This window comes from Amaranthus tricolor, chromosome 14 (genome assembly GCF_026212465.1).
Source record: "Amaranthus tricolor cultivar Red isolate AtriRed21 chromosome 14, ASM2621246v1, whole genome shotgun sequence".
In the NCBI taxonomy this organism is placed as follows: domain Eukaryota; kingdom Viridiplantae; phylum Streptophyta; class Magnoliopsida; order Caryophyllales; family Amaranthaceae; genus Amaranthus; species Amaranthus tricolor.
The window spans coordinates 4,634,174-4,661,662 of record NC_080060.1 but is presented as its reverse complement, the minus strand read 5'-3'; the positions used below and the strand labels follow the sequence as shown (position 1 = coordinate 4,661,662).

General features: G+C 34.2%; 1 protein-coding gene across 1 annotated transcript; it reads left to right on the top strand.

Annotated features, from left to right (window-relative positions):
• Positions 1 to 1,023: 1,023 nt before the first annotated feature.
• LOC130800437 (G patch domain-containing protein TGH) lies at positions 1,024 to 27,451 on the top strand. The gene is made up of 16 exons (XM_057663961.1): positions 1,024 to 1,300; positions 3,932 to 4,022; positions 4,092 to 4,186; positions 7,215 to 7,318; positions 10,256 to 10,317; positions 10,398 to 10,472; positions 13,037 to 13,188; positions 14,635 to 14,710; positions 14,805 to 14,891; positions 15,009 to 15,086; positions 15,920 to 16,067; positions 20,324 to 20,813; positions 22,333 to 22,617; positions 22,694 to 22,822; positions 23,556 to 23,771; positions 26,445 to 27,451. Exons 1-16 carry the CDS (start codon positions 1,166 to 1,168, stop codon positions 27,066 to 27,068), a joined length of 2,847 nt encoding a protein of 948 aa, XP_057519944.1. The 5' UTR covers positions 1,024 to 1,165; the 3' UTR covers positions 27,069 to 27,451.
• The last annotated feature ends 38 nt before the right edge of the window (positions 27,452 to 27,489 follow it).

Below are 27,489 nucleotides of genomic sequence, written 5' to 3'. Positions count from 1 at the left end.
TTATCTAAAATTTTTTGCAAAAAACTACCTTATATAATATATTTCTTTGCAAAAGACTACCTTATAACGGTTTTTAGCATTTGACCGTTAAAATTAACCGTTGACTATCACGTGATAGTCACGTGACCTTAAAAAAAAAAAAAAAAAAATAATAATAATAATAATAAAATTAATAAAAATAACAAAAATAAAAAAAATAATAATAATAATAAAAATAAAAATAAAAAAAAATAAAAAAAAATAATAAATAATAATAATAATAATAATAATAATAATAATAATAATAATAATAATAATAAAAATAAAAAGTAAAAATAAAAAAAAATAGAAAAAAAAATAATAATAATAATAAAAATAAAAAAAAATTGGAAAAATAAAAATAATATTAATAATAATAATTAAAAAAAAAAATAATAATAATAAAAATAATAAAAATAAAAATAAAAATAAAAATAAAAACAAAAATAATAATAATAATAATAATAATAATAATAATAATAATAATAATAATAATAATAATTTATAAAAAAAAATTTGAAAAAAAATTTATTTTTTTAATTTTTATATTTTTATTATCATTATTTATTTTTTTTATTTTTACTTATTATTATTATTATTATTATTATTATTTTTTTTTTTAATTTTTTTTTAAATTTTTATTATTATTTTTTTATTTTTATTATTATTATTATTATTATTATTATTATTATTATTATTTTTAAAAATTTTTTAAGGTCACGTGACTATCATGTGATAGTCAACGGTTAATTTTAACGGTCAAATGCTAAAAACCGTTATAAGGTAGTCTTTTGCAAAGAAATGTATTATATAAGGTAGTTTTTTACAAAAAATTTTAGATAAGGTAGTTTTTTGCAAGGAGAGGTATAGAATAGGTAGTTTATTATAATTTTCTCTTCATTTTATTCAATTTTTCTCAAAATTAAAGCAAGCGAGGGTTTAGCTGTTATTGCCATTCCCGATTACCGGCTATAAATTATGAATTACTCCTATTATTTTTATTTTATTATTAATCAGAACGGCCGAGAGAAGGCAATAGAGCTAGAAGGGTTTAGCTGTTATTTCTTGTTGGTGCCTCTGCAGTCTACACCGTAATGGAATCCCAATTTTCAATTTAGGGTGCGTGGAAAGAGAGATACACAGAGCGATGGATTCTGACGAGGAAGATTTCCTGTTCGTTGGAACACCCATTGAAAGAGAAGAGGATGTCATCAGTCGCAAGAAAAAGGCCGTCGCTGAAGCTTCTTCTCAGCTCCGTACTCTTCCTTCATGGAAACAAGAGGTTTCGCTTTTCATTTAAATTTTTTTATTCATTTATTTGTATTTAATCTTGATTCTTCCATTCAATTTTTTTTACCCCTTTTTTGGTTCATTATATATCAATTACTACACTTTTTATATCAAATTTTACTTGATTGAAGTTGCATTGTGCTTTTTTTTTTTTTTTGAGTTTGTTATTTGGTTGAATTAAATAAGTTGATTAAGATTTGATTATCTGTTTGGTGTTGCCTAATGCATTGATTTTGTAATTAGTCTTGTAAATTTACTTTGATAAAGGCTCAAAATTGCTGGTGTGGCAATGTGTGGAAACATCAAAAGTGAGGTGTTGAGTTGCATATTATGAGGTGTTATCGTGTGGAATAGTATAGTGCTGCTGCTATTTTACCTCTGAGGAGACTATTGAAAGTTATGGATTATAATTTATAATTAGTCTAAGCTTTGCCGTTTCAGTTGTATTTTCAATGCTTCAAAGATGAAATATCTTTCAAATGATTAATATCATGGGACTCCATAGGTTTTCACCACAAGTAGATTAAGTTTTAGATAGCTGTTTTTATTTAATGTTCTGGTGTAGTATTGGAGTAAGTGGGTTTCTTTTGCTTCTTGTTGAGTCATGTTGTTGTAGCTCATTATAGGGAAAGTTGTCGAGGCTTACATTTCATTATCATAAACATGAACACGTATGACTACTGAAGTTGCTCTATTGCCTCCCTTTTCTCGACTTAACTTATTTAGTAACCAAATAAAGGAAATTGGATCTATCCCTCTCTCTTATCTCCTTTTCCTTCAAAATCAGTCTATCCAAAGAAAGTGTTGGTCTGTTGATTCTAATCTCTTAAGAATTTCATCCTCTCAAAGAATGAATCTCCTTTGTGAAGAAACTTGCATTTTCCATGCAACATAGCCGAGTGCTTGTGTCATGTAGCTTTAGAAAGAATTCAATATAGTACAAGCTCATTGTTGAGCTCTTTGGCTCACAATTTGTATTCAGAACTAGAATGTAGATAGCTTGTGTTAATTTTTCAAGTTAACAATATATTTAGGGCTAGATTATGGGCTAGTTGACATTTATTTCGAATAATACATGTTACTTGGACTCGATTTTGTTTCCCAGTGTTTGACTACGCTTATTCGTGAAGATTTTCCATGATATTCGCTCAAAATAAAGTGTTCGATTTAGAATGTGAAATTGGTGCTTGAAGTGAAGTGAGATGTTCGAGTCTTGTAGATTTCCATGTGAATTGGATTCTTTATTGCACTTCTACTTTGTGCTTTGTTGTTCACTTGATGAGTAATATTTGAAAAAGCATGAATTTTTCCGGTTTCTTTTGTAATGAGCTTTTAACATCAGAGTTTAGATGCGAGTATCTTATTATTTTATAATTGTAATTCTGGAAAAATGAAAATGATCTCAATCCTAAGTAGGAACCATGGTGTAAAAACTAGGCCGCATTGCATCGGCGCGTTGTAAAGGTTTTAAAAAAAACCCTGATATTTCAAGCGTGTAAAGGTGTAAAAAGGCTGTGCGCATAGCTTGTTTTTGTTTCTTTGTTGACTTGATATTGCTGTAGCATGAAGTATGTTTTTTTAGTTCTATTAATTTAAATTTGAGCATTATTATTATATTGTATTGTTAATATCATACTCGTTGAAAACATTTTGAATCTTACGATTGTAGGCCCTTCATAAAAGAATCCAAGTGTTATGCGTCAAAAGTAGAATCCCAATCTTATACATATTCAGTCTAGAGTAATTTGACTTTTTTTGGGTTTGGTGTTGTGTGGTGTGGCTGTTCTTGACTTCTTGTGTATGTACTTTTGTTAGAAAGAAAATTTCAACAATAGTTTTTCTAAATTGAGCTCTGATCAAGTCTTATTTTTATTTCTTTAACGCTGTTGGTAACACATATTTAGCAAACCCCAAGCAGCTTAGTTGGAAACAAAATCTACATTGTCCCACTCTTTCCCTCAACATCAATCTTTCTTCCTAACAACAACAACCACCCAAAAGTTTGGGTCAAACCAATATAACAGTTTCAATGGTCGTCCACATAGATTTTATTTCTCTATTTGTTCCGGATATTCCATCTTGATCTCTAATTCTAAATTTCCATATCATTTTCTGTCCTAAAAAATATCCCTCTTTGAGTCTCCGTCAACAATAACCTAATATAATGACTTTCTAACTATTTTTTTAATTGAAATGTATGACTGCTGCAATTTGAGTAGTTTTGAACTACTCTGCTAAATTTTTTCTTTCGTATTTTATTTTACCAATTTCTACCATTCTTCCCCACCTCATCATCAATAGTTTGGTATTTTCTAAATTAACTTTTAAATCAAATAAGGTTTCTCTGTAACTGATATGTTGTGGTCTAATGTGATGTTATTGAGTTAAGAATTTATGACGATTGAAGCAAAGTTAATATTATATTACCTTAATCTTATACCTTTCCGTACACTGGAAAATAGACTTGAGAATTCTTTTTATGTTATTTATTTATTTATTTTACCATTACTTCATCTCGTTTTATTTCCAATTTATGTAGACAAAATAATGTATGCAATATAACAGTATTTGTCATATCCTAATTATCTACTCAATATCTTAGTATTGATTAAATGAATTTTAGGTTAGAGACGAAGAAGGGAGGAGAAGATTTCATGGAGCATTCACTGGAGGGTTTTCTGCGGGGTTTTACAATACAGTGGGATCAAAAGAGGGTATGGAGTGATGGTTTTGATCACTTTCTAAATATTTTCTTTGTCTTTATCATTTGAGCTACTATGCAGGATGGACACCACAATCATTCTCATCTTCTCGGAAGAAAAGATCTGAGGTCAAGCAACAAAGTATTTTGGACTTCCTGGATGAAGATGAAAAAGAAGTATGTCATGTGTTTATGTTCAAGTCTCATATCACTATCATATATTGCTTGTATAGAATTGTAATTGGATCCTTTAGTTGTGAATGTATCTTATATATGAATAGAAAACCGTATCTTTATGATTATCACACTGTTAATTTAGGATAAATCAAGTAACCAAAGTGGATGTATAAACTTGGTTACAGAGAAAGTAGGATCACGAGTCTCACATAAAAGAAGATGAATAAGCATTTTTGAAGATCAATTTGGGCTTATATTTGGATGTTTGATCATAGAAGCTATCTATCTAATGCAACAAAAATTGAAGTGTTATAGGGTAAGAAAAAGGATTTGCATTTTTTTTTTAAATTTTGGGAAAGCATATGACAAAGTACCTAGAAAAGTATTTAGTGGATTATAACAAAGAAAGATATGTTATGTGATGTGAATGTATTAGACTATAGTTCAAGAGTGCCAAATGTTTCTGCTTAGAAACTAGTCAACTTGATTTGAGAGGGGAAGGTCTGTTGATGAAAGGGATTCTGCTATTGGGGTCAGAATGTGAAGAAATGGGTTCTGCCGTTGACCTGCAAAACGAATAACGAGTTACTTATTTGGGGGTTGCTTCCCGGAAAGCCTCTCCGACGCTTAAGTCAGTGATCGGAATTACGAAACGTGATTTGGATGTAAGTAGTTGAGAGATTGAAGGCATACCTGATTTGGTAATAAATGAGGGTATTTATAGGGGTAGTTGAGACTTATTTTGAGTCACCTAGGGGTATTTTAGTAATTTCATCCCTAGGAATGGGCCTTTAGAGGCCTTGACGGACTTTGGTGGAGATCTGGGCTTGTTGACTTGGTCCATCTGATTGGGGGGCCCTCTGACCCCATAACAAGAAGTATTAATAGTAATTAAACATTGGTTGTGTAACAAGACATGATTTCTTACCCATGTGTTGAAAAATAAAAGAAAAAAAAAATGAGAAGTAGGTTCATTTCCTTTCTTCATCTTCCATGCCCTATTTCTCTATCTTCCATCATCCTTTTTTTTTATTCATATTCATTTCTAACCTTCTTTAACAATGGTGATCATAAACTTTTCATGGTGACGCCAACATGTATGTGTTATCTTCTTTTCTTTTCTTCTTCTTTCCTAATTCTCTTTCTCTTTGTCATATTCTGTTTTTCTCTTTAATTTTATTGATTTTTATGGGCTCGCTGGGTTGATTGAAGTGATGATCCATATTGCGTATCCTAGCAATCCAGGTCGCAAGTCGCAAATGACCCGCGATTGGGATCGAGCGATCCTGATCGAGGTTCGCTTGCTAAATCATCGATCCCGGCTACACATGTCAAAACATAAGGGATTAAACTAAAATGACATAAGATTAAGTATATGTCTATATAAATCCGTTTTGGCACAAAAAATCATAACATATATGTGTAAAGTTGGATACAAAGGATCTCCTTTTAAGTTCTAATTGAGTGTTCTATATCTTGGCTTAATTAATCACAAGAACGAAGCTATTTATCAAGATTTTTAAGTATGAAATATAGTGTGAGTGGCTCAAATGGAGAGATAAGACCTAGGATCAAAATTTGATATGAAACGGATGTGTGCCACTGAGGTAAGAGGGTGAATTCTATTAAACTATCATTATTGTATGAATCAGAATGTTGGACTTCCAGTGGAGATCATTTTAGGAAAATAGCATAGCTAAGATGCATATGTTAAGATAGATGTATGGATATACCTTGAATGATAGAATTCAAATGAAGATATAAGAATGCGTCTCGAGTCACAAATATTGAAGACAAAATGAGAGAAAGTTTACGTTGGTTTAATCATGTGCATAAACAAAAGACACACTAGTTAGAAAAGTAGAAGGTTGTTTTGAGAAGCATGGTTGAGAAATACGTAAGTTGAAATGATGTGGATAACAGGAGGGAACAATGATATATATATATATATATATATATATATATATATATATATATATTTATATATTTATATATGTAATGATTTGTAGGAGTGTAGGAGAATATATATGAATAAGTAGAGAATAAATATGTAGATGGTCATTTACAACGATTAGTATTAATAATTGGGCCAAATAATGCATATTCTTTGTTTGTGACAATCTCTCATATCAATTTGTTTTGGTTCATGTGGTTGACACATTAATGTAGAGATTAAAGTTTGTGATAGTTGTAGTAATAAGTAATAACTAATAGCAAAGGGACATAAAATATATAAATGGACATAGAGAAATATAGAGGCGAGAAAAGGATGTAAATAATAGAAAAGAGGTGAGCATTTAGGGTGAAAATGAAAGTTGGGAAGAAGAGTGAGACTCGACAAGTAAAATATTTAACTTGGGAAGTAGTGTACAATTGGAGAGCTGTTAGAGAGATTTGAGAAAATAAAGAGGATGGACTCATATATGAGGAAAAAGTGGTAGAGAATGGTAGGGCTTTGGATATTTAGCGAGGGATATTTTGGTTATTTGTCTTTCCGACTGTTAGTCTTTGACTTAAAGGTCTTGGTTAGTTGTCTTTGAAATTTGAAGGCTATGTTTGGGTCCATGTTCAAGTCATATTTTTTATAGATTGAGTGATATAGATTCCCGCAAAACTTTTTATCTATCATTTTGTTTTAGTAGTCCGTTATTCTTTTTTTTGGAATGAAAATAAGAGACTCGGTTCCATAATACTCCATAGAAAGATAAGCCCGAAAAGAAAATTGTGAGAAAACTTTGATCTGGTTTAATGTTACATATATAAACTTGGTCGTTAATTGATGTAATTAATTATTCCAAGCCTAGGTGATATGCCTAGGCTGCCAATAAGAACATTGATTAGGTTCCATAATAGGGGCCAAATTCCATGTGGAACTTATGACTTTAATATAAATAGTGCATAAAAGAAAATAAGAACAAGAAGAAATGTTTTGCTATTTTTGGGTTCAATTTTGTGATCTTGCTAAAGTTTACTTCATTCAAAATACTAAGCATGATTTGGAGGACTAACTAAATTTTCAATTTACTAGGAAATGGGAGGTCAAGTTTTGGGAACATCATCAAAGTTCGATACGTTTGGATTTACAGCTGCAGAGCTTGCTCGCAAACAAGTTGAGAAGGAGCAGAATCAGAGGTAAATTGTCCTTGGTCCCTAGCTAATTTTGTTTTGTATTTGTGGCGTTTTTTGAAGAATATAAGATGTGTTATTGTCAGTTGATGTACTTAAATTGTGAGTTCAAGTTCCTATCTATATGCTGCTGAGGAGCTTTGATTTTCTCTAGGATTCTATGTCTCATTTCAATCTCCTTTGTACTCTCTTCATCACCTTGGTACTCCCTTTATCTGAACCTAGTTTACTAACTCTCCATATTTAATTATTTGGATTATTTCACCCATTTATCCCTTATTTTAAGAATAATATATAGAACATGTTCCCATCCACCTACTCACTTTATTGGCCCCATCACCCTCTTGCATTTCTTACATACCTGAAATACAATACAAGTTCTATCTAATAGGAAATCTTTCTACTCTTGCTTGAATCCAATTTTCATTTCATCCGGGAAAAGCCATTCACATCATGCTATGATTTGCGAATAAAATTGAAACTGAACAAGTTTACTCAGCTAGATCTACTTATGTTATTTTTTCTGCTTCTATCTTTGTACATGAGGTATTTGTCTCTAGTAAGCATGTGAAGTTCCCACTTGTCTATTTTTCTTACTCCATATATCTTTTCATTATGGTTTTAAGTTAATTAGTGAGCTCCAGCAAAAATCTTATGTTATTTTTTTTGATTTTTGTACTTATGCCTTGGCGTAGTTAGGTAGCTTAATTGAATTGCTAGTCTTCTAGACACAATTAGTTTACCCATATATGTTGGCTCATTGAGTTGGGAGAGTTTTTAGCATGTGGTTGTAATTATAGTAATGAGTTAAATTAGATGAGAGGTGTGAATAGGGCCCTTTCTTAATAAGGATATGGGTAAACTATTTGGGAACACATGGAAAATAGAAGTGGATAATTTCTGAAATGTAAACCGAAGGAATTTAGATAATTAACAATTTTTTTATAAAATTTATATAAATAATATAATATTTTTTTACAAAAATGTAAAAAATAGAAAAGAAACACCAAATAGGAAACCTTTTGCTTTAAAGTTTTACCGTGGAACACTGATAAATTGAACCATGTTTCTATACATGCTCCATTTCATTACATTAAGGCTCTTTAGTATAGTGCAAAGTCCCGGATATGATTGTGGTCACGAAACCACTTCTGCGGTTACAATGCATGCTTTTGTGCTTGTTGCAGCCTATATTATGGTTGTGGTAATCTCAGAAACCTTTACACCGTAGTCACAGTGCATTGGATATTTTGCATTATGCTGTATACACTATATTCTATACACCGTCTCTTGTGTCATTTTCAACCAAAGATGGTGCCAGTGATCTCTAAGTTTGGAGAATTAGTGCAAAAATATGGTTTCAGATCCTGTAATGGTTGCAAAATGACTTTTGCTATCATGAGGATGGTTTTGTGGTTAGTGGGGCCGATATTTTGGTCGCGCTAAGCTCAAAACATAACATTGTAAACGTTTATAAAATATTTGAATTGATATTTCCCGTGTTATAAAGGTGTAAAAAATGCGTTTTAGGCTATTTTGAGGGTTATGTCATGTTTTCGATTTACGTTTGGTGTTACGATAACCGCATCACTCCCGTTACCACATCACCATGTCCTTTACCGTGACCATTACTATTGCTTTGCTTTTAAAACCATAGTGCAAAAACAAGGCCAAATCATGTATCGGTCACGTCATAAAGGACCATTATCACTTTTTTGCATTATGCTCAAAGCCATTAAGAATACGGATGTGCGATATTTTGCACTATGTTTTGGAGAGCAGTGAGATTGCTTGAATGTAGGTGATATAGTAATATGTGTGTTATGGGTGATATTTTACCATTACCACGATATTTCGCCGTTACAACGTTATTTGTCATACCCTTTAACTTTAATTATTACCGATCACTTAACGTATAATTACTAGAATTTTAGTTAAACAAAACAATTTACCAGTAAGTTAATTAATTAACTTCGAAAAAAACTTTTAAGCTAATTAATTATCCACTAAAAAGTACCTCATATAGTGCAATTCTAAAAGGTACGGGCATATTATTGCATAATAATAGTAGTTCAACAACAAAAATGCAATTTATAATCTTATGAGCCCTTATGGAACATATTCCTGACTTTAGACTTTTTTTATGAGCCCTTCATATACTAATAATTGTGTAAACATTTTAGCTTAACCTGTTAGTTATTTTCAATTCGCTGCATATGCCCATTTGTGAGTACATATGTGATGTTTTCGTCTCTATAAATTGCATTTTTCTCTCTTCAAGTATGTTTTGTTTGTTGGACAACTGATGTTCCGGGTAAGGATGTCATACCCTTGGAGCTTGGACACAGGTAAGTAAGGCAGGATGAATATTCGACGATATAGCTCGGGATAATACGGGTGTTAACATTTGATTTTATGTGTTTTTTGGTTTACTCGATAGTTGATTCACAAAGAAGATTTGGGAACTTGTGGATGTTCTTTTTAGTGGGGGAGTCAAAACTTAGAATTGGACTGTTTATAAACTTGAAAGGGGAATTAACCATCAAGGGTATTATTCTTTTTTCCCTTTCGCAATGTATTTGACCTATCAGCACTAATTATATCAAATATTCTTTGTAAGCAAAAGGTTTCAGGCATCCTCTTTTGCTTCCTGGATGGATGACAATTTGCTGATGAATACATTCTTCCCAAGGACAATCTCCATTACTACGATAATTTAATTAATTATTATTATTTTATTACAAGACTAGTACTTAATTATTATATAAATGAGAATAGTCACAATCATGTTTATGAATTTGTTTGCAAATATCAGGCCATAATTAAGAATCATCACAATTAACAATCAAATAATTTAATAGACTTCTACTCTAGTTGTTTTCTTGTGTATAAGAGGTACATTGTTGAAAAGCTTATGTAATAACGAATGGTTATGTGTTGCAGGCCATCGGCTATTCCTGGTCCTGTTCCTGATGAATTAGTTGTTCCTGTTATAGAATCTATTGGTATGTCCATTAATCCTTGAATGATTTTTGAAAGGAAATTATGTATTGTCACTTTGTGCTTACTGGCTGTTATTTCTTAGGTGTAAAGTTGCTGTCGAAGATGGGATGGCGACATGGTCGATCATTAAAGGAGTCATCTATTAATTCACTCAATGGTACGTTGTTGGAGTCAGATTGTCTCTGTAAAATGATCTTTCCCTTTTTTGATTGTGGAGTTACATAAATTGTCACATCCAGAACCATAACTTGCTCTGCAAGATCACCTGTATATGACTAATGTGATAGTATTTGGGTGTCATGGACGCAACAAATTGGGTTTTATCTGGATCTTCAATAATTAGATCTGCCCCTTGTCGTACCACCACTAACACTGCCCATGTTGTATCCGAAAGAATGCCATATTTGGATTGGCACTGATCATTCAGGATCACCGCACATGACTCCTCCAACTATAGAATTTGCCATCATTGTATTAGCTTTCGGACGGATCTAATTTGTGGAATCCATGTTTTCAGTTTGAGTTTTTTCCTAGCAACTAATTGGTTTAAGGTAGTCTCTCAACTCATTTGGGTTAATGTCGGCATCATTAGGTCATGTCCCTTTAAAATGCTCATTAGCCGTGATATATATAAGTTGTTTTACTTGATTTTTGATACTTCAGGTTTTATCGTTGGATGTAAGAATCATAAGTATCTATTTTCAGATGTTGCTTTTGGTTGCCGTAAGATCATGAACACAACCCATGGTTGTGTAGTGGAGCTCTTATTACATTAGTTCTATGAGGGGGCAATGCTGTATGAAATATTGCTGTGGGAGGTAGGAAATTGTGGTTCTTGATTTAGAAGTTGTGGATGATGTTGAAACTGGTTATACTGAACCAAGTTCAACCACCAGACTACACAGCCATGCACAACCCCAAGTAAGCTGGATGACAATGTTTACATGCTCTCTAAGATGGAGACTAAAATTCAAGTACACTTCAACTTCGCAGCAAATAAAACATGTGTGTGATAGATTTTTTCAGTCTAACACACATTCCCTTCACAAGTTGCTACAAGAAAGGAGAAGCAAATGAGCTAGTGACTTGGTAGGTTATTGTGATGCTGATTATGATGGTTATCGGTATACATGATAATCAACTGCCTTATATGTAATAGTGCAAAAATGCAGTTTCACTCACAAAATAATGTGGTAACAGGGGTGATGTGGTTTTGTACTACTCAATACCGACCTAATTTACTTGGACATGCCTAAAAGGTGTATCCAATGTGTCATGAACACGGGATTCGTATCCGAGTCAGCATAGTGCACTTTGACTGTGCAGACATGGACAAATGCAATTAGGGAGTAGTTTAGAGAGTAGAGAGGACAGAACACACCAACAAAGAGGTGCATACAATACTTTTGAGTGATTTACTATGAAAAGCTTAAAGTGAGACTTGCCTAATTAAACTTATATGCATTCTATAGGATCTTTAGAAGCTTTGTTTAATATTCTTCTGTTTTTTTGTACTTTTCTTTTGATATCAGTTGGTCATGGTCTTTAGAGCTAGTGTTTGTTACCATGTCATGTGAAATGAAGATGGACCACATAAATTTCTAATGAGAAAAATGCTTTACTTCTGTTTTTAAACTCTATTAGAATTGGTGGCTAGGGTTTAGCATGAAGAATTGAAGATTGAAGAAGTGGTCTTTAGACCCATAATAGATAAATGGGCTTATCCTTTTATAAGATGTTGTCTATACTTCTTTAGATTAAAAAGGACTTTGTTTTTTATTCTTTGATATTCACTACAACGCAACTACAATAAGATGTTGTCAATACTTCTTTAGATTAAAAAGGACTGTTATTTTATTCTTTGATATTCACTACAACACAACTACAACATTCCATTACCCCAATGCCATTTAGTGGCTCCCACTTAGGATGGAGTTTGGGGGGTTGGGGGTACTTGAACTTACCCTTATTAGTGATAACACTTAAAAGAGGTTGTTCTCTATTGGCCCTTGGTAGCAAACATCGTGTGCAACTTTATATAAATAAGAAGTGCATGTGATTTAATGAGGCATTTTACTACAACCTATTATAATCTGAAACCAAAGAATTATATATCATTGGCCCCATCAAAATAAGGGGACACTTCTTTAATATTCATTACTGATAAGAAGTTCAATATATATACAAACACACATATATATGTACATACATATATTCAGATGGCTGATGATCAATTAAAATATAATTAATAATCGGAAATAGGAGATTACACCAAAAAGAAAAAATTATCAATGTCAATCAAACCCAAACAAGACTCTCCATTTAGATGGCATCCGTATGTAAGCCCTACCCAGCTTCTAGGAAGGTTTGTTGAACCATATTACCATACTCTTCATATGCAAGGAGAGCCAAACAAACATCATATCCAATATATATATTGCTTACATTCGAAAACTATGCAAAATAGCCTCTCTAATCTTAAATGCCTCAAACAAGCCTCATATCTAATCTATACATTACTTACCTTGGACCATATCCTGATGATAAAGATGCATTTGGGAGATGATTTGTTATTGTATATTAGTGTTCTCCAATCAAGCTTCTGGCGACCTTCTAGCATCAGCTTGTAAGCTTTGTGGTTGAGCATGCATGCATGTAATTTTCTGTGTGAGGCAGTGTATTTCTTGACATTCTTGTTTTATGTAATTGTCTTGCTCATAGAGGTTCGTCGAGAAGCTAGAAAGGCATTTCTAGCTCTTTCTTCAGCTGAAAAGACAGCTGATGGCAGTGGCTCTGAGCCCAATCAGAATTTACCTGATGATCTCACAGAGGAGCCTGCTACTGACGTTGCTCAGTCTACTCATGGCATACCTGTAAGTCTATATTTTATGGTATAATTTAAATTGTCACCTCATGCAGAACAGCACTTTGAGTATTGTGTTGAAGGATTTGTTGCTTTTTTATGGATGGGATGACATTTTAGCTTAACCTTGGTTTTTTTATGTTAATTATTTGAGCCTAAAGCAGTGGTGAAGCATAAACTGCTCAATATGTTTCTGTACTCAATGAGATTCTTAAATAGGTAAAACCTTTCTTTGATGGGAGGATATGTTTGTGAGCCCTATGATCATGAAATGGTGCTCGATGAGATTGGCAAGTGAAACTTATCATGATTAGATCTTTTTAAGGATATAGTGAGGTAGATATAGGCTTGAGCCCTCACCAAATTATAGCTCATTGACACACCAGTGATGCCTCCCGATAATAATCTTGCTTGACTAGCATTGATGTTGATTGAAGTGCCAAAAGTTATCGAGTGGGTACTACCAACTGGTAAAAAATTGTTTTTGACTCGCTTTCTTGAAGGTCCTTTGTATAAGATTTTTGAATTTTCTTTAGAAAAAAATTTATAGCTTAGAGTTATTCAAATTCTAAGAGAAGACTATTCCCTAACCCTCTTCTTCCATCTTCCTTCAGACCTTCACCCCGAAAACATCCCCACAGTCTCTTGAAACCACTCCCCCGTTCCCCTCCCCCCACCAAAAAAAAAAATAAAAAATTCATCAACCCCTAAACAACCTCCGTTAAATCTTAGTGAGGGGGTGGGAGTGGGGTTTGGTGATGAGGGTTTTCTTGGGAATGGGGGAGGATTGCGAGGGTGGGGGATGGTGGGGGAGATGGGGGCCGGTTTTGGGGGTTGGGGCTATTGGAAGGGAAGGTGTTGGTGGTATCAGGGGTGTGAGTGCTTCAATTAATTTTGATTTTTTTGATAACTTGGACAATTTTACAACTATTTTTATATTCAAATTGATTTTATTAATTAAAAAATGTTTCAAAACTATAACAAATGTTAAGTATGGGGTTACTAAATAGAAAAAAGTGTCCTCCACCTTGATTCTTGAAAAACACAGGGTTTTTATTAATCAAAAAATGTTTCAAAACTTTTAAGTCCAGATTGCAGCAAGTGGTTGATGTGTTGGATCTAGGTCTGTCAATTTTGTTTGCATCATACTTAACTTCCGTTTTCCTCACTTTGTTTCTTTTCTGAGCAATTCTGAGAGCTCAATCAATCCAACAGTTTATAGCACTGCAGAATGTGCTGTTGCTATGAGTTTTGGTCTGAGTTTTTCTGCACAGTTTCTATGCACCCTTTCTTCCAGTCTCGTGCTTTGCGTATTGCATTAACATGACCTTTTGGAGGAATGTATTGATTAATACTGCATATTTTTGGGTAAATGCAAAAGTTAATTGAGTTTTTATTTGCTGCTAGCGTGATATTCTGTCAAAAATTCCATGTCTACTTATTTTGCTTGTTTCAGGTGTATGTACGTCAGCCAAAGCAGGACTTGTACGGTCTAGGTTATGATCCATACAAGGATGCTCCAGAGTTTAGGGGTTGGTGATTTCTCTTGGTTATGCTTTTGTTCTGTCCTTCACGAGACTGGCTTTTATGTTTGGTATATGAACTCTGAAGAGTGTTTATTTTCAGAAATGAAAAAATCACGCTTATCAAGGAATGAAGAGTTTGCTTTCAGAAAACCTTTCACATCAAGACATGATCTTGTCAATGTCAAGTGTAATTAATCTCTTTTTTCAACTTTTTTTTTTTTTTTTTTTTTTTTTTTTTTTTTTGCATCAAATCTTGTTTGACATTGAGCATATGAAGTTGCTAACGTCCACTTTAAACTTGCAGCAGGAAGGCTTGCTCCGGGTTTTGGCATTGGAGCCTTGGAGGAACTTGATGTTGAGGATGAGGATATCTATTCATCAGGTTAGTCGTATGTTAAGGATGCTCTCTTCTTAGGATAGTGCTTTCTATGGGATTATGTTGAGCTGTTGACTCTGGTCAGCAACAGGAACAATAGATTGACCAATTCTTAAATGAGTGTAGAAATACCCATGACAGAGGGTGGATCATTTTCACTTCTCATATTTATGTGGTTTGAGATGAAATGCTTAGGGACATCTAATGATTCTTTGTTTACAGTTAATGAATAATGAAGTTGTATGCAACTACGTGCATATTTGGAGATACTTGATGCAAAAATAGCCAATAGGAGAAGACTAATTTCTTTTTTTCTCAACGGTATCTGGAGTGAAGTGTTTCCTCCAAGAATGTTGACTTTCCCAAGAATTTCTATGGGACAAGTTAACTCTACTGGATCGATTGTTCAACTTTTAGTTATACAGTTGTCTTCTTCTTGCTTAATATTAGCAAACCTGTTTTAGTAGTAGCATCTTTGACTTTTCCTGATATCCAAAAAATTGAACTCCATAGACCACATTGTTAGAAAATGGTGAAACATCACTTGAGCCTCTTCGACCCCGTACATTATACAATTAAATTAGTAGAGGTGTTATGGTCATCAATTTAGGCAAAAAAAAAAAATAGGATCGTTAAAGCAAGCAGGCTTTACATTTTAGTCCGAGGGTAATTTTTTAGTGGTAAGCCTGCATTATCCGTTCAAGCCCGGCCATGAACACCTCTACCTAATTTCGTAGAGAACGTAGCTTATATTCTTCTATCATTGTTTGTATGTTTACTTGAGATCTTTCATGGACCTTTCAGTTTTCATCCTAACATTTTTGGTGTCTGTTGTGTAGGATATGATTTTGTTGAGACTTATCTTCCTAATGATGATGACGAGCTTTTGAGATTGCCAATAGATGATGGGAAAAAGATAGTTGGTTGTGACCAAGGCTCCGTTCCTAGGTTTAGAGTTGCATCTAAGTCTGAGTATCAACTAGAGAGGTAATTTCTAGAGCGAGAAATATGCACATTTCTTGTTGATCGCTCTTAATATTTCATTTTGAATTCTTTACGTATTCCTCATTGCATGTCTCTCTCTGTTTTCTTGCTTTCCCTTTTAGAATATGTTGAGTTATATGCATGTTTCTAAATTTTTGTACGATGAAATTATTTATTTTCATTAGCTCTTCATCGCAACTGCAACCACTGTTGCTATAAGAGGCACTTGAAATGTTTTTGCAATCCACACGGGTACTTTGGTTACTATCTAAGGAGAAAGTATTCCATTTGTGCATTGGCGGTATGGTCTTGAATTTTATTTTATTAGAGTTAGCTATTACAAGATTAAATTCTCGTACGGAAATGCCTCCTATTTTTGATCACTATTCTCGAAATCTCAGTTGTTTGAAATAGTCTTAACTCTTAAGTGTGTCGCCTTGCCCTTATATGTTTATTGAATACCATATTTAAAAGTAACTTCTAATAGAGGTGTGCATTTGGCTCAGTTTTTGAGTTTGGGTGGAAAAATGCCGAGTCAGGTAACAATCGTGTCTTGTGTTTTTTTTTATCATTGAAGCCTAATTTGAAGTCGGTTTGAGTCTATTTTACACACTTCTAGCTTGTTTTTGGGAATCATGACTTGCCCATCCAAACATACATGTTAAATGCTCTCTATTCTCTCCTAGTTAGAACCTTAATGTAAGAGTGAGGAGAATATTGCAAAGTACAAGAAATCTAAAACCAAGAAAAAACAAGTTATATTAGGAAAAGTTAAACTTAGCGTAAGAAGAGGTATGTTACAAGTTAAACTCGAGAGAAGGGTATAAAGATCTATTTAGGATGGTCAAAAGGAGACAAGTGCGTAAAAAGGATTTTTGTAGAGTCAAGTGTACCGAGGATAATCAACATAACATTCTTCTTCAAGATAGACTAATCAAGGATAGATAAAACAAATACATTGACGAGTCCAATGGATGTTAAGGGGCGATAGGATGCATCTTCACACAACTTATATGGATATCAAGTTATTTATGAGATGAATGAACAAAGTAGTGTTAGAGGAAGCTTTCACGAAAATGAAGCAAAACGAAGTAGTAGGGCTTGGAAATATTTATAGCAAAAATTAATTGAATTGGTGTACTAAACTTTGTTAACAAAATGTGAAGAACAAACAAGATGCAAAAAGACCGAAATATGAAAATTATGGTTCCTATCAACAAAAAATAAACCAGATGTTCTAACTATTATATAATCAAGCTTATGAGTCACACCATGAAGATTTTGGAGATGGTCGTAAAACATTGCATGAAAAGATGCACTAGCATTTTCGTTAATCAATTATGCAAGGACAACATTTCATAGAAGCTATTCATGTGATGTGGCACTAAATGGAAAATGTTTTAGTAGGTTATGTAAAAAGAAGGGTATATGACGTACGTATTGGGTGCACAAAGGTTGGTTTAATGTAAACCAAACGTATGGTATGGTTTCTAATCCCAAAACAACCTTTTTTTGGCGGTTTACAGTTTGGTCCGACTTAATAAATTTTAAATATTATCAAACAGTACACTAGATATCGATTTGCAATTTATTAATAAATAAAAATAATTAGAGTTTCTTACTCATTCTACACAAAAAAAAAATCAATTGTTGTAATCTAAATATTTTATTAAATTCAAAAATCATTTTTTGAAAACTAAAAGTTAGAAAATAGGATCGTGCCAAACTGGTTTATAACGGTTTGGTCCAGTTTGGTTTGAGGGCTACACAATTTAGTCTTATTTGTGAAATTTTAGAAGTGAAATTTTTAGTTTTGCTTGTTCAAGTGTTGAAGAGGACCTAATCAGACTATGTTTACGCATAAGTATAGCCTAGCTGTATGAAGAAATTCTAATTGTTGTAAAGTCATGTGGTGGAGCAATTAAAAAATTTTCCAATCGTGATTGGTCCACATCAAGTATATGCATTGAGTTCTTTCCTATATGTAATGAAATAAGAAGGTTTGTCTGGGAAAAGGTTCATTTTTGCATGTTGTTTGCAAATGATATTGTATAAGTGAATAAAAATTAAATAGAATCAATGCTTAGCTATAAATGTGAAAGAATACGCTAAAATCATAAGCGTTTATAAACTCATTCGAAGTAAGACAAAGTATATGGAATATCAAAGGTTCGTAGTAGAGGTTTTAAAAAGTTAAAAATTTGAAGGAATTCTGCCGAAGTGAATGTTTCAAATACCTTGGCTCAATTTTTCTGAAAAAAATATTTTTGATCAAGCCGTGAAGCATATAATTCACTACTAGTGGTTTGAATTGAAAATGATTGAAGTATTATGCGAACGAGGCATTCCTTAGAGATTATAGGGAAGCTCTATTGATGTCATTAGATCAACGTTACTACATGGGTCAAAATATTAAGCTTTTAGAAGAGACTATTGTAGGAAGATGGAGGTAGATAAGATGTATATGTTAAGAAGGAAAAAAGTGTTTGTTAAAAGAGATTATTGAAGGAAGGTCTTATATACGATTGCTTGGCCTATGGTTCGGGCATGGTGAGTTCAAAATCTTTATACTAAACTCATAATACGGTGATGCGGATAATAGTTTGCACCATGTCCTATAGGATTGATTTTAAAATGCAGACACAAGAAAGATGTTAGAGTTGCAATTATTGATGACAAATGAGGTAAACTCTTTATGTTGGTTTGGTCATGCTCAAAGAATGAGGAGATTCGACGAGGAAGAGGTAGATTCAATATAGTGGAGAACAAGGGTAAAAAAAATAACATGAAAAATTGGGTTTCGTAAGAGCATATGCCAATATATTATAATGACAAGAGGAGGAAAGTACATATGCTAATTGAAATTGATTTTCCTAGTTATGGATTAGTATTAAACAATCGAATAAAGAATAATATTTATTTTCGGCAATCTCTTATGTTGATTTGTTTTCTTTCATGTAGCTGACCCCATATTTTGGGATTAAGACTTTGGCGTCAATGTTGTCAGGATTCTACTCTGGACTGATAAAACTCATAAGATCGCAAAATCCTATAATAATATAGAAATAAGATGTTATACCATCACTTACCTATGTTTATTATTTAGACAACACTCAAAGGCCAAAGCACATTTATTTTTTGAAGTATTTCCAATAATTTGCAAAACCATTTGTATATTAAGACATAAACTTACCAAATATATGATATAGGTGGATTAGACGTAAAAGTACCAAACTTATAAAATATGTACCATTCATACATTAATTAGACATAAACATACGAAGTTATCCTGGTTCAATATGAAAGCGTGAATGATGATGATGAAATGTTGAACAACATCACTCAGTTTTGCTCTTTCGATTGCTCGCTTGTAATCTCATTTGATAATGCTCGAGTGAGTTTATGAATGATAAATTCTACCACCTTTAGGTGTTGTTTATCCCCTTGGGTAGTTCAGAGGCGTTTTGGGCTTATTTTAGTATGGTTTGTGTTCAATTTGTACTATGTAATGAACTATCCAAACTGTATAATATCGGCACATTTTGACATGGACTAATAAGTTGGTATCTTTGGACACGAATTGTAATTAAATATGGGAGTAATGAGGTCAAGGAAGCTATTGCGTAAGTTAGGAGTTGATTTGAAATACATGTTCATTTTATAAAATACATTTTCAAGTCCAAAAGGTCATATCTCCTAATATACAAAATATTTTGTAATGATTTAAGTGGGAGATAAAGGCGTTCCTGAGGCCCACAAAGGCGAGCACAGCCCCTTGCGTCTTACTGCGCTTCACGCTTTTAAAACGAAAATGCCACTTAGTGTTTGATTTCTAAACTTTTCTGTGTGGTTGGTGAGTGAAGTCCTTCCACTGATTGGGATGGTCTGCTCATTTATGTTAAGTGTGTAACACTAAGAAGTGAATGGTTTATAAATTGAGATATTGAGGTGTCTACTTTATCCTTCAAATTCAAGTTTTATTGGCTCACAGCTCACTATTATACTTATTGTCACTTGAATGCTGTCATGTACTTCTAAATTATCTTAGAGCCTCTTTGTTTCTTACATGCATAGGCATGCTTAGTTCCTTATTGCTCTATCAACCGGATACCTCACTATGTCAATGTGTTTTATGTTTGCTTCTGATCTTTTCACCGTATTTAAGCTTCTTGGCTTTTTTTGTGATGGGAGAATTCACTTCAAATTTTGTAATTGTTAAATTGATCAAACCATGAAATTACCTCTGAACCTTTGTCCAGGTTTGATCCTCCGACCATTCCGAAGGATTTTGTGCCATATCACAAGTTTTCTGCTCCTCTTGAAACTAATGACATAAAGAGTGATCTCCCTCCACCAGAAGTTCCACCTCCAGATGATAATAACCTTAAAGTATTGATTGAGGGAGTTGCAGCCCTGGTAGCTCGTTGTGGTAAATTATTTGAGGATATCTCTAGAGATAAGAATCAGTCCAATCCATTGTTCAATTTCCTGAGTGGTGGAAGCGGCCACGACTATTATGCAAGGAAGTTGTGGGAGGCACGGCAGAAGTGTGATGTTTCAATCAGGTTGCGGCCAGATGAAAAGTTATATTCCAATGTGCAGAAAATGACTGCTGAGAGTCGTGGGAAAATGTTAAGTGAGAGGCCCCTGGAAAGGACATTGAAGGACTCAGGTTCAGACGCTACTGCGGCAAAAGAGATTTTTTTTCAATCCAATTTATCCAATACATTCACCAAGCCTGAAGTCTTTGTAAGTACCATGTTCTAGTTCACTGTTAATTCTTATTGATTACTGAACTGTTGTGGGCTTGGTTCTTGAATCTGATACCCGCTCTAGAATTTTGAGTTTGTAAGTTGGTATATTGCTTGCCTTTGTCGGAAAGTGTTCTGTTGCTGGCTTTGCACATCTGACACCTATGGTGTATGCAAGCTTATTACTTGAAGGTTGCACACAATCTGAGTTTGTGAGGATGAGGGCATGACAAGGAAGGGACTAAAAGGGTTTACTTTTGACGTTAAAAAGGGTTTTTGTGACGACAAAAGGGTTTACTTTCTATTTTAAGCATTCTAATGTAATAACATGGAAGCCATATGATAAGATAGAGGGGCATGAAGCAGTAGGTAACTACGACGCTTGATACAGCAACATCACAAGCACCATAAGTAGGATGATGCATATGAAGTAGGAAAGAAGGATAGGTTGTGATACTTTGTATTAGAAAACATACAGACACCACTACTGCAACTTTAGTTCCTTATGTTTAGCAACTTTAGTGTAAATTAAGGATTGATGACTTGTGCTTAAAAGGGGATCAATGACTTGGAAGATAACAACTTCCATGCGTCACTTAGGCAGCTCCCACTCAGCAAAATAACCTCTTGAATAACTCCCCATGATCTTCATTAACTTAAGTTCCACAACTTGCATTTTAACATCCATCACTTGCAACTTCCACAACTTTTTCTTCAATCCTCATAACCGGCTCTCTAGGAGGAACATGGGAATAACTGTTGTTGGTTGATAACCACCTGCTCTCCCCATGTTCTAGTACGTGTCTTAAAGGGTCTTGCAACCGTTCTTGCAACTGTTCATACTTGCTGAATCAATCTCCAACTCCTCTTGCAATAATCACCCACTTCTTTCTCTTGACTTGGATGACTCACACCAACTGCCCCTATCTTCCACGAATTGCATTTGATACCAGCTCATGACTTGTTAGCTAGGATGACTTGGAGCCTATGATAGTTTTGCTTCCTTTATTTGTTGTGGACTTGGTTGATCTTGTCTTGACTTGGACGTGTAGCTCTCCATTGCTACTTCATACATTGTTGCACCATACATATAAAGTTCTAATAAATCTTCCTACGTTTGCGTCTTAGGCTTACATGATTAAAAGTTCAAACACACAAATAAACACACTTTTTAGTTCGACTTAAAACACACGCTCACGCTGAAAAGTCTTTAAAAAACAAACATCTAATTAGAGAACTGTAGCTTGTAAAGATAGGTTATACTAATTGACTTGAGAATGATTGAATGGATCCTCGAGTTTGGACTTGATGGATATGAACTTGGACTTGGACTAAAATTTGAGGGTGGAGCATCGTAGCTAACAACCTATGACCTGTTTTTGATTCAACCCTTGTGACATTAGCATTGTTGCCTTGATGTGCTTGTTTTACATATAAAGCTTTAGGAGAACTAGGATAACCAAATTGTTTTTATCTATTTATTTGTTCTCATTTTCCTACTATGCAATGTCCATTAGATGGAACTTCTTGAAAGTGCTAAACCGTACAAAGATGATCCAGCAAAACAAGAAAGATTTGAGCAGTTCTTGAAGGACAAATATCGGGGAGGACTTCGCACGACTGAGTCAGGTAAAGCAACTGATATGCCAGAAGCTGCTCGAGCTCGTGAGAGATTGGATTTTGAAGCTGCTGCCGAGGCAATAGAGAAAACTAAATTGGCCAGCCAAAGCAAGCTTTCTGCTCAACAGCTAATGGACTTAACTATGGCTACTGGAATGCAGTTTACTTCCGGTGGATTTGAGGTTTGTATAAAGAGCAATGGGAGTTTATTGTCAAAAACCATTGTTTATTTAGATGATCTTATTATGTTGTACGCAGCATGGGAAGGACAAGTCTACTGAAGAGTTAATATCAAAGAAGATGTATCCAAAACGGGAGGAGTTCCAATGGCGACCCACTCCTTTATTATGCAAGCGTTTTGAAATTGTTGATCCTTACATGGGGAAGGTGAGATCCATTTTCTTCTGTTTTCTTGTTTTTCTTGGTGTGCCTCTATCAATTGTACAATACCTAGACTTCATTGTACTTGTAAATTAAAAATTTTAAATTCAATTCTTGTAGATTAGTGCTCATATCAGGCTTTTTGGTGGGAATTATGCAGGGGATTCTTTGTCTTACTGTATATTTTAAAGATTGATGTCTTGTACTCGATGAAGTCCTGTGCAGGTCCAATATCCTATTTGTTTTAATGTCATTGATTGTCTCAGAGCTGGTGAATTGCTTTTGTTTCTTTTTTGAATAATCTTGTCACACTCGTGTCCCTGGGTTAGTTATCAGTAGAATTGTGCAAAATAGAATCTACCCGACTTTGGTACGTCCATATTATCCTAAATGAGAATATGTCTTGAATTTCTTGCATAGTAGGTTTTTCAGGAACAACTCTTTTTTTTTTTTTGATGAGTGTGTGTGTGTGTGTGTGTGTGGAAGATTGTGTGTCCATGCTATCCTTTTACTTGATGCTTTTGTGTTAGTTATAGAACACTTGTTTGTATAGTTTTTCTTGGTGTATTACATCATTCACAAGTCACAACTTTGTTTCATTTATTCTCAATGATCTATATGGTTATGATCTGATTCTATCAGGAACTAAAAATTGATTTAAAACTTTTTGTTCTATCTTCTTAAAAAATTTTTTGTTTTTTAAAGTGTTTCTAACCGGTTTTTATGTTATCTCTGGTAGCCACCCCCTGCCCCAAGGATGAGAAGCAAGCTGGATTCTCTCGTTTTCACCTCTGATTCTGCAACTAGTACAAGGACCAAGGATGCTACCATTTCTGGTGATCAATCGTCTTTGGTTCCAAAAAGTAATTTAGAGACGTCTGCAGGCATGGGTAGCAAGGAAGCTGAAGTTGCTGTAGAAATTGAAAATGTTGAGCGGCCAGTGGACCTTTACAAGGTTTTTGCTTTTCACTATAATATATGCGGTATCTTAGTTGCTTGCTGAAAAAGCATTATAGCTTAGTAACTGATTTGTTTTACTTCTTTCAAGCAATTTCCCTCTAACTTTCCCCCTTCTTCCTTAAACTCTCCCCACCCTCTTGATACTAAATGAGAGAATATTTCAATGATTAAAATCTTGGTGTCATCTGAAACTTTTTCAGTGTTCTCTTTTTTGCTTCTTTCAATCCCTTGGTCTAAAAGTAGGCAGGAGACAGCCCTTGAATCGTTTCAGCTAAATTCCTGTGTAAAAATATCTAGAATACATATGCAATTGATCATGGATACTGGCAGGAAACAACCTAGGTGATGCCAAACCCTTGTTTATAAAAGATGGTATTGGCTAGGTGAAACTAAACAATTTAATATATGCGATAGTCTGCATGATCTTCATTTGTCAGTATCTAACGTGTTGTGATCATGTCCTTTGTCAACATCATCATTCAGGTCATTTTTGGTCTTCATCTCCCTCTATTATGTTCATACGTGCAACTCTTTGACTTCCTTGAATGGAGCATGTTCTGTTCGTCATCTTGCATGTTTTAATTGATGGAGTTGATTCACCATTTTATCCACAATATCTGAAACTCCAAATTTCATTTATATATCTTAAAAATTGGCAGGGTTGGGGAACAATGGATAAGCTTACTCTTAGTTCTTGTTTTAAAAGTTTCTTATCTTTCTCTTTGTAGTATTGCACAGTTAACATTAATTTTCTGACCCGTAAACCCTGTTGTTTCATTTTACTGTTACCTAGGTCTGCACATGTATATGACCGAGGCACATGGGTAGCTAGGTGTATCTAAATTGGTAATTTTCTGATAGTTGGGCTATTCTGGAACGAAGTCTCACCCGTGGCATCTCAGAAAATAGCCCTTCAGCTTCCTCCCCCTCCCTCCCTTAACACATTATTTGGATATCAATTCAGGAGGGAAAGGAAGGGGATGGAATAGGAGGAAAGGAGAGGGAAGTGAGAGAGGATAAAAAAATATTTATTAAGGATGTGAAAGAAGACATGGAAGAGGAAGAAAAAATCCATCCCTCATTTGGATTAGAGATTGAGTTGAGAAGGAAAGGAAGGGAGGGGGTACTTTTTTTCCTTATATTTATAATAAGCAAAATATTTTCCAAAGTTCAAAAGATTTGGAAGAAAATCATGAGTCTTCCTCACCTCTTTATTACTTAAAAATGAGCATTTTATACATTGTTATAGAAAATTTATCACTTGATTTCTAGAACAGTCAAAAAGATGTATGTAATTATAAGGGGTAGAGTTTTGTCAAGTTACGAAGCCAAACAATATTGAGTTTTCCTACCTCTACCACAAAATTTCATCCATCAATATCCCTCCAAATCCGTCCCTCTCCCGACTTGTTATCCAAACAAAGGATTCTTCATCCCTCTAAATCCTTCCCCTCCCTTTCCCTGTATTTCCCTCAATTCAAACAATGTGGAAGTGTCTTCGTCCCGAACACTTAACACTTATTTAATGGCGATCGTGATTCTTCTGATGATTTAAGAGGTCTTAATTCAGCATTATTCTAAGTCTAGAGATGTCAAAATGATCTTAATGGTTAGACTTGACCTACTAAAAATTACATGTTTTTTGGTCTAGAATGAAGTACTATCAATACTAAGTCTGAGTTTAGGTTTTGACAAAAATGTTTCAGACGAACTGAAGAGGCCATGCAACATGCATGTTTATGTGTAGATCACATTATTTTACTCTTCTCATGATCACATAATCACATTCATTGCCTTGTATACCTTCCCATTCTTTCTAGTGCTAACATTATTTGACATTTTTTATTGGATAAGATGAGAGTTCTCTTGTTCTCTATGATGGTTTCTCTTTGATCTTGACGCTTCACTTTTCACATTAGTCAGAGGAATAGTTTCCTAGTGGAATACTTGGATATCAATACTGGTATTATGTATTATCATTTGATGATTGTGTTAGCGGTTCATTTGTCAGGCATTATATCTCATTTTGGAGTTTGGTGAATTTTGCACTTTCTGAAATGAAATTCCAAGAATTTCTTTTTTTATACTTTTCTACTCTCTTGATGGGTCTATCTCTGCCTTTGTTACTACTCTCTTTGTTTCTGGACTCAAATTCAGTTTTTCTCAAAATGAGTTCAGGTCGCTGTCTTGGTAATCTATCGTTAACATTTACTAGCAGCATTTCACATTCCTCTTCCAATGGCCATTGTCTGTAAGACCATTGCTAATGGTTATTTGTAGTATAGTTTAAGGTTAGATTGATGTTAATCATATGCTTCAGAGTTATATAGTGGGTGTACATATATTCTCCAGATATGTGTATACTGATTTTGGTAGTTATAAATCTTGCCTTTATTGTTCTTGTGATGATGCCATTTTTTATTCCAGTAGTTATGGATTAATTTCCCTTGTGCCTTATTATATGGGTTTTGCAATTCTGTTTACTTTCATTATTACTTGGTATTCAGCATTTGATATTTCACATGTCAACTTTCAAGGACAGAAATGGTTGAATGCCAGAGTACATAATAACTAGTTTTTTGTAAGCTTTACATTTTGTTTTCATATAGTCCTTGATTTAAACTTTGCATGTTTTTAATCTTCCCCTTGTCATCTGCTCTATGCTCAGGCCATTTTCTCTGATGACTCTGATGATGAAGAGGAAACATCTAATCAAATGGATGACCCACAAAAGAAGACGGAAGCTGCTAGTGCTGCATTAAGTCGTATTGTAGCAGGTGACTTCCTTGAGACTTTGGGTAAAGAGCTTGGATTAGAAGTTCCTCCGGATCTTCCTCCTGCAACTGCTAAAGCTGGGACTTCTGTGCCTCATAAAGATGCTACTCAGGACCCTAAAGATATTGATATCAAGATTAGTAATTTGCCTTCGTCTCCTGCTTTAAATGCTTCTGCTGTCCGGGAAGCTTCCGACAGAAAGAACTTGAATCTGGATCGAACTTATGAAGAATCACCTATGAGGGGAGGACTAACATCCAATTCATTGAGTGCTAGCAATGTAAAACTTGAGAAGGTGCATCAAGAGGATAGAAAGGAGAAATATAAGCACAGGTGTTCATCGTCGGAAGATGAAAGGAGTAAAAAGCGCTCTAGGAAACATCGCCATAGACATAGCAGTTCAGATTATGATTCTTCTGATGAGTCAAGAGGTCGATATTCTTCAAGGTCTAGAGATGACAGAAAACGGTCTTCACGGAAAAAACATCGGAGGAGAAAGCATTCACGGCATCAATGAGATGGATGTGTGTAGCATTTGAGACTGTCCCTTCCTATATCACGGAAGAAACATCAGAGGAGAAAGCATTCACGGTCTTCCAAGTCATATATCTTATTCAACTTATAGAACATGTTTGAGTCTGCCGGGTCATATATCACGGTAGAAACATCCAAGGAGAAATCATTCGCGGCATAAATGAGATGGATTTGCCGGGTCATCTATCTTGTTCAACTTCAAGATATTGCAGGCGGAGTTGTTGCTACCATTTTGTACCAACGAAGAAATGTGTGTTTCATGACTCTACCTTCGAATGACTGCCTAGGATTCAGAATCTTGTATATTCGTTAATAACGCTGCTTTTGACTCGTCACTTACCCCCACCCCACCCCTCCCACACAAAACACGAATCTTCACCGCCACAACATCACACCAAAATCTC